Genomic DNA, 8,634 nt, shown 5'->3' on the forward strand with positions numbered 1-8,634 from the left:
AAGAAGGACATGGAGGTGCTGGAGCGTGTCCAGAGAAGGGCAACGGAGCTGGGGAAGGGTCTGGAGCACAAGTGTGCTGAGTTCCCTTGTGGCTGAGGGAACTGGGGGTGTTGAGCCTGGAGAAAAGGAGGCTGAGGGGAGACCTTGTGTCTCTGTCCAAGTCCCGTGGAGAGAGGTGGGGGTGGGTCTGTTCAACCAAGGACCAAGTGACATTTTACCTGATTTTGGAAGTACTTTCCTCTACTGGCTATAAAATTGGTATCTTATTTGTGTTTCAGTCAAAGTCCTGCCTACTTCCTCTACAAAATGACATAATAGAATCATTTAGGTTGGAAAAGACCTTTGAGATCATTGAGTCCAAACATAAATATAACGCTGCAAGGTTCACTGCTAAACCATGTCCCTATTTTAATCCTATTAGCATGGTGATTTAAATGCAGCTGGAATGCCTTGAGCTTTTATTTCCTCTTTTTTTTTTTTTGTTGTCCTTGGCTTATGAAACACTAATAAAATTAAGTTCCAGTTGCTCAGTCTTATTGTTTCTGATGGATGAGCTGGAATCTAATTTGACATAGGTATTTTAAGTTAAAATATAAAGGGGCAGTGACCAGGAGGAAGAAAAAATAGAATTGAAAACATTTTATTTGCCCATCAGATTTGTGAGTGCTCCTCAGAACTGTGCATGGAGGTAGGTTAAATATTTTCATGACGTGACAGGGCTTCGAAATCCTTTGCACTAGTGTGAACAGTTTCAGTGCCAGTCAACATTTGCAAGCTAGTCTGTGTCCGCAGATCAGAAATACATTTTCATTTTCCTCGTATTCTTAATTGCTTTCTTTTACTTCCCATCTGGCTTTTTTATTTCTGGCTGTTCTCTCTGGTCTAACCCAAATACTCTTCCAGATTGTTCTGCCTTTATTTTAAGGATTGTGTTTATGATCATGTGTTTCTCTCAGCTGGAGTCAGCTTTCCTGGCTTAATGCTCTCTCCTCTCATCATTACCTACCAGTGAAATCCCACTTTGCTGCTCTAAGTTTAGCTGTGTGGATGGTTTTTGTTCCCATATTAATGTTATTTATATTATGTATGCTATACAGGAGACTTCTTGAACATACCTTGAAGTGTCATGGTTGCAGGAGAGCAGAATTATTTGTGTCTGTATTCTGTAGTGAAGATCAATCAATCAGTGGATTGATGACAACATCAGTGTCCTTACGTGGTTGTAGCTGGTTCATATCTTCTTTGGAGCTGTGTGATCACATCCCTTGTGATGTTCTTAACTTTAGTGTTGTGGTGGTTTGCAGCCAAACACAGCCTGCTCTCTCACTCTCCCCCCGCCCCTCCCGGGAGTTAGGGAGAGAATTGGAAAGAAAAGGGTGAAGAGACTCATGGGTTGAGATAAAAACAATTTGCTAATTAAAATAAAATTATAACAACAGGAATAGAATATACAACTGAGTGATGCACAGTGCAGTTGCTCACCACCCGCTGACTGATGTCCAGCCTGTGCCAGCCAGTGATCCCAGAGCAGAGACAGTCTCCAAACCAAAACCCCAGAAGAGTGAGAGCCCGAGCAATCCCTGAGAGAATCCCCCCAATTTCTGGTCAGCCCTGGTTAATATACTGCACATGACGTGATATGATCTGAAATATCTCACTGGCACATCCAAACGCCAATTTGGGGTTTGCCATTTACTACACATCTCCCCTCTCACTCCTTTGCACCTGCAAACTACCCAAACACCATGACCTTGAGCTCCAGCAGCAGCTAATAACATAAGTACTTTATCAATGTTCTTCTCATAACAAATCCCACAATGAAACTAAAACACAGCTGTTCTAGTAATAATAAGAAGAGTAACTCTATCCTAGAGAAACCAGGACAAGTGTGAAAGGAGTCTGAAAAGTCAGGGCAGTTTTGTCCTTTTTAGTATATATGGGAATAAGAACTTTTTATTTTTATTTTTTTCTTTCATTCATTCTTCTGTTTGTTCCTTCCTTTGTTAATTAAACCCAGCCCAATTCTTGCTGTGAAGCCACTGGCATTGTATCCTTGACCAACATCTATAGAACCTCAGCTGTTATAAAAGCCTCGCCGTGTGTCTTGATATGGGCACAGCTAATAACCTTCCGGAGAACGGTGGGATGTATGTACAGGAGGAATGTGAAGTGTAAAGAGCTTTATGTGAAGAGGGAGAATTTTCACATCAGAACTGGCTCCATGAAGTAAAAGAACAACTTGTGCTATTTGTCTAGAAAGCTTGCTGTTAAATTATGCAGCCTTGATGAATGTTCTTAGTCTTTTGTAGGCACGCGGGGAGCCCTTCACAGAACCCTTTTTAAAGTGTTTTTTGAAGATGTCTCACATCTGTCTTTTGTGTGCTTGCGTTTTATTTTAAAATGTTTGAATCTGATTTCATTTTTCACTCCTGGGTGCTGTCTTTATCTGGAGCTTTGAGTTTGTGACTCATTGTCAAACCCTTGTTGTGCTTTGCCTTGAAGAGCCAGAATGGAGCGTGGTACAGACATTCATGTCAGTCTCTGGTTAAACAGCCAGAGGCCTCTGCTCAGAAAATCTTTTATAGGCAGAAGTTTCAATTTCTTCATTGTGTGAGGGTGTTTTCACAGAATTATTCTGTACGTGTTCAAACCTGCAGATGCATTTTTCCTGAGTGCTGGATAATCCACAATCTCCAGAAGATCTTCTGTATAGTTCTTGTACTCTACAGTGCACAATTTTTCTACTTGAAGAGTCAAATCAGTTTGAAACTCAATTAACATTTAACTGTTAACTTGTGCAAGATTGTGCTTGTCCTCTCTCATTTAATGTAATAAGGAATTCTAGTATGAAATTCTGTTTACAAAAATATGATTGAATTCCCACAAGGAAGTGTAATAATTTTCCCTAGCAGCACCCATCTCTCTTCTTCTGTGCAATTTCAGTTTGTGAATTAAACCTCAGAATGATATAGCAGAGATAAAGCTCCACAGCACAGAATTTAAACATCAGTTTTCACAGAATCTGAACCCTGAGCAACTGGGTATTGAAATCTCCCTGCATCTGTGAATGCAGTTCTTATCCTACTGGAAAAAAAACCCAAACAGACAAACTTCTACATAATATTCTGTGCTGCAGAAGCAATATATTGAGACTTGAATTATTCTTCCCTGGGGACTGTGAACTCTTGACATGTATAGTTTGCAAGAACCTGTATAATGAATGACATGTGTGTTTGATAATTTGTCTTTATTTGAGATACACTGTGTGCCTCTGAAGTGACCCTTAGAAACTGAAGGAAGAAGAAACAGTGTCTTTATTGGGAAATTTCCATGAGGGAGAGAGAGATCTGTAGCTGCAACGTTATTTAATTTATCCAAAATAATAGGGAAGTGAATACTCGTGTCAGTGAAAGAACAAACATGCTGGTACAGCTTCTGTTCATCGAGCTGTTTGGACCTGAAATTTCACTGCATAACAAAAAAGCAAAATTGCTTTTGAGTGATAGTTACTTGCACCATTTCTTTAGGTGAGTGTGTAAATGTACATGGTGCACTGATAATATCCAGTAATGCTACATAATGTGACATATATCAAATGGAATTAATACAGTTCCTTTTGCAGCTGATTTGGAGATGAAGTTATGGATGTATGAGTGCATGCCAGACAAATTAATTACATAGACATTTATAAAAGATACTTTATATCCCCTATATTAGTCTGGCACCAAACATTTTTACATCCATCTATCAAAATCTCTCCTGAAGGAGAAGGCACAAGTGTTTTCCTGTCTTAAACCGTGCAGTGCTGCAGTATTTAAGCTGTTACGGTGTTTCATCTGTCACTGAAACGAAGGCAGAGCTGATAGCTGATGTGTTGCTTAGTTTACCTGCAGTAGTCAGGAGCTGGCTACATCTGGGCAGGATCCAGAAGATCCTGAGAGCTGGGGAGACTTCTTGAGGGCTCATTAGAATCATTGAATGTATTGGGTTGGAAAGGACCCTCAAGAGTCATCTAGTCCAACATCTTCACTAGAGCAGGTTGCTCAGAGCCCCATCAAAGCTGTCCTTGAATATCTCCAGGGATGGGGCCTCCTCTACCTCTCTGGGCAACCTGTTCCAATGATCCACCACCCTCATATTGCACAACTTTTTCCTAATATCCAACCTAAATCTGCCCTTGTCTAGTTTAAAACCATCACCCCTCGTCCTATTGCTCCCTGCCCTTGTGAACAGTTCCTCCCCAACTTTCTTAGAGGCACCTTTCAGGTCCTGGAAGGCAGCTAGAAGGTCTCCCCGGAGCCTTCTCTTCTCCAGGCTGAACAGCCCCAACTCTCTCAGCCTGTCCTCACAGCAGGGCTGCTCCAGCCCTCAGATCATTTTTGTGGCCTCCTCTGGACATATTCCAACAGGTCCATGTCCTTCTTGTGCTGAGGGCTCCAAAACTTGAATGCAGTTTTCCAGCTGAGGTCTCAGCAGAGCAGAGTAGAGGGGCAGAGTCACCTCTCTGGATCTGCTGACCACACTTCTTTTGATGCAGCCCAGGATGTGGTTGGCCTTCTGGGCTGCAGATGCACATTGGTGGCTCACATCCAGCTTTCCATCCACTACTACATCCAAGTCCTTTTCTTCAGGGCTGCTTTCCAGCAGATCATCTCCTAGCCTCATTGATAATGAGGATTGTCCTGACCCAGGTGCTTGTGCACTTGGCCTTATTGAACCTCATGAGTTTCATCTAGGTCCACTTCTCCAGCCTGTCCAGGTCCCTCTGGATGGCAATCCCATCCCTCAGGCATGTCAACCACACCACTCCTTCATTATCTCCTGTATCTTCTGGGTGTTGGTGCGGGAGAGGATCTGGATGTTGGTATCTCAGCTTCTTATTGTTATGCTGACAATGTTCTACTTGTGATCCAAGGGCAGGGATGAAACGTAGGTGAGTATCTAGGTGTGGTGTCTATTGTTGGGCTAGCTGGTATAGCTAGGGGAGAAAAAAACAACAACCAAACAAAAAACCAGGTGATCTTTTGGGCAACCAAAATGCTGAATTAGAAGCAGCAGATTCTAAAGTTAAATACACATTTATAGTAATTGCTTTGACCTTAATTAGGTATGGATCAATTAGATCATATCAATAAAATGATATTTGGGGGCGTGGATGTGAAGTAGTAGGTAGTAGTGGAGAAGGTGAGAAAGGAAGGAGACAGATAATTCACTCCCTGTGAAATGTGGGTAGGTTGGGAGAAAGGGAGTTGGAATGTGTTGGAAAATGTGCCTCAAAGGCCAAGAACAATAGTAACCAGTTTAATTCCTAAATTAAAGTGGTTTAGGCCCCAGTTTTGATTATATTTTATCAATCTGAGAGTCCTGGAGGTAAGAGCAGCAGTTCATGACAGACATTTCCCTGCTGTGACTGGGCAGAATCATCCTCCCAACTACCACAACAACTATTCTAGCAGCAGAGCAACAAAGTTCTTGGTTCCTACAGTTGTGTTCTGGCAACTGCTTGGTTAGGGCACCAAATGCTGTGTGGAAACTGGGCAGGTGGAATGAAATTGCTCTGTACTAGACTGATCCCTCAAACTGTCGGTGGGAAGAAATACATAATTATCAGCTGAGGAAGAGATGAATCGCTGTCTTGCTTTTATGAGTGTCAGAAATCTAAACTCATTCCCAGACCTTTGGGTTCTTAAAGCCTCTAGCTTTTCTACTAACCTGTGAAAGGTGTTAAGTGTGTTAATCTGCTGTAACAAACAGTTGAAAAATATCTTCTAAAAGAAGACATGAATGCCAAGTAGCTCAAGAACAAATTCCACTGCTTAATCTGTTTAAAAAAATACTCCAGAGCTCTTGCTGATTTCTAGATGTCTGAAGAACTGAACATTGTAATGCAGCAAAAAAAAAAAGGGTTTTCTATTCATAATTGATCTTTAGAGCAAGCATGAAAGGTTTTGAAAATGTTTAAAATCTGCATAAACTAATTTGAGTTGTTTTATATTAAAAGATTCAAAGTAATAGTGCAAACTTTCACTAATGTCTGTCTGTTGGGGTTTTTTTTTGTTGTTTTGTTTGTTTGTTTGTTTTTAAAGTCCCTACTTACAGAATGCAGCGTGTGACTCCCCTGGGGATTCTGTCACTTGTTCTGAACATCATGTGTGGAGCTTTGAATCTCATTCGAGGAGTTCATCTGGCAGAGTATTCATTTCAGGTAACCCTGATTGAATTGAAACCTGTAAATGAGTCAAAGGAGGAAGGTTATTTGAATAACCAGATTAAGGGTGGCTGTTCTGCTTCTTAGTAGCTCTTACATCTTTCCACAAGAAGTGTTTTGTTTGTCTAGGGAATGTACAATTGATTACTCACCTGCTAGACCTCCTGTGTTTTGTTGTATATCACAGCACATTGCATTTTATTCTTTTCTAGGAAGATAAAAATTTGGAGAAATCTTTTAGTCTTGCCAAGGTGGCTGGATTTGTTTCGTTCCATTCTTGTATTTTGTTCTAGATGTGTGAAATTTTTTTTAAACAAATGTAAAATTGTAAACAGCTTTAAAAAAAAAAAAAAAAAAAAAAAAGGTGTCCCAATTATATGGTGGCACAATTTTATTTAGCAGGAATTGTCACAAAATCCTCAGTTCTTGGTATCTTGTTCAGTAATATTGATCTTGCTGTTTAGCACTGTTACAGTCAATCAACATAAACTGGGATGAAGGGTGCTTGATGAAATGTAGTGTTCTAAAATATCAAGCAGTACTTGCTAAAAATGGCAGCTGACGTAGTTGTTTGTCACTTCTTTTAATCCAAACAGGAGGACCATGAAGGAATTGGAAATGTGATAGCTTTTATCCTACCTTTTCTAGCCTGTGTTTTTCAGGTATGTTAACTGTAAATAAAATACTTTCTGGTTATTTTTATATTATAATATACAAGGCAAAATAATTTTCCACTATGCAGAGGAACAGTTTGGTTTTTAGTATCCTACCCAAGTGATCCCACTGAGATATTCCAGTGAAGTGGCATAAATATAGTTAAAGGCACAGTTTGACCCTTGGCAAATTGCAGTTACAGGATTTTTCAGTGCTTTCATGTTTTAACATGCCAAATGGGGCTGAGTGTGATAAATAAGCACTAGCCCAAAGATGGTTTGTTTCCCAAAGGGATAGACATGATGTCTTTCTGACAGTGGCACACTTAGTGTTGGGCTTTTGTAGCATAACCACCTTGAAAGACTTATACACTATAGCAACATTATTGAAAATGTTCTCATTTACATTAAAAATGACTTCTAATTCTTGAGACAAATGTGGTTCCTGACTTCCTTAGATATTTTTTTTCCCTAATGTAACTTTTGCAGAAGAGTTTGAATGAGGAAAATATCATATGCTCCAAATGGGAGGTTCTTGAAAGGTTCCTTAAATTGTAGAATCATACAGTAGTTTGGGTTGGAAGGGACCTTAAAGCTCATCCAGTTCCAACGCCCCTGCCAGCAGCAGGGACACCTTCCACTAGACCAGGTTGCTCAAAGCCTCATCCAACCTGGCCTTGAACACTTCCAGGGAGGAGCAGCCACAACTTCCTTGGGCAACCTGTTCCAGTGTCTGACCACCCTCACAGTGAAAAACTTCTTCATAATATCTAATCTAAACCTGCCTTCTTCCAGTTTGGAGCCATTTCCCTTTGTTCTTTCATTAACTGCCCTTATGAAAAGTCCCTCCCCAGCCTTCCTGGAGCCCCTTCAGGTACTGGGAGGCCGCTATAAGATCTCCCCGGAGCCTTCTCTTCTCCAGGCTGAACAGCCCCAACTCTCTCAGCCTGTCCTCACAGGAGAGCTGCTCCAGCCCTCAAAAGTCTCTTTCTGATCATTGCACTAAACCAGTGATCCACAACCTTTAACTTGAGAGCAGTGTGTTGTTGGTAAAGTCTCCAGTTTTTAGCCTGTTATCACAGGAAGCTGCTGTCATTGGGTTACTAGTTGACAGAAGGAATAACATAATGCCTACACTGGATTTATTGCTTAGTACTGTTGCATTTGGCTGATAGTTTGGGGACCACTATCTGAAGACTTCTCTTTATCTATAGTACTTTAAACTTGTGGAGAGACTATTTATTGTATCATAATAGGTACAATTTAGTGTCTTTCTGCCTTCTTACACCTCTGCTCATGGCAGCTAGAGGTAGTAATTTGGATCTAAATACTTGATGCATGTAATTTCTTCACAAAGAAAGGCTCTGTCCTGCTTTTTTCCAGTTAGTACCTGAAGCTAGAGAAGCTAAATAAAAATTTCTCTCTTATCCTTTTGATCTATAACAGTCATCTTCACAAAATGCTTGTGCATAAATTGAGCTCAAATGTGAAGTGCTTTCTAGATGCTGATCTCTACTTGTGTCATCAGCACAGTTGGAAACTGTGACCTGAAGTGAGAAAGCACGATCTGTTGCTGCCTGAGTTAAAAAAGTAACTCTTCTGCCAGCACTTTGTGAATTTTTAGTTTTCTCCTATAAGGGTTGATGCTTTTCACACTTGCTTAGCAAATGGGTTCCACCTGTCACAGAATCAGAGAATGTTGGGGATTGGAAGGGACCTCGAAAGATCATCCAGTCCAATCCCCCTGCCAGAGCAGGAACCTAAATGAGATCA

The 8,634-nt window shown here is 40.7% G+C and overlaps 1 protein-coding gene across 1 annotated transcript in view; it reads left to right on the forward strand.

The window, feature by feature from the left end:
• SEC22C (SEC22 homolog C, vesicle trafficking protein) overlaps positions 1-8,634 on the forward strand; it is a 21,117-nt gene that overhangs the window by 10,733 nt on the left and 1,750 nt on the right. The window contains exons 6-7 of the mRNA XM_010178301.2: positions 6,087-6,205; positions 6,805-6,870. Coding sequence (XP_010176603.1) covers positions 6,087-6,205; positions 6,805-6,870 — 185 coding nt within the window. The remainder of the gene's footprint in view (positions 1-6,086; positions 6,206-6,804; positions 6,871-8,634) is intronic.

The sequence above is a fragment of the Antrostomus carolinensis genome, unplaced genomic scaffold (assembly GCF_000700745.2).
Source record: "Antrostomus carolinensis isolate BGI_N321 unplaced genomic scaffold, ASM70074v2 scaffold9751, whole genome shotgun sequence".
Classification (NCBI taxonomy): Eukaryota; Metazoa; Chordata; class Aves; order Caprimulgiformes; family Caprimulgidae; genus Antrostomus; species Antrostomus carolinensis.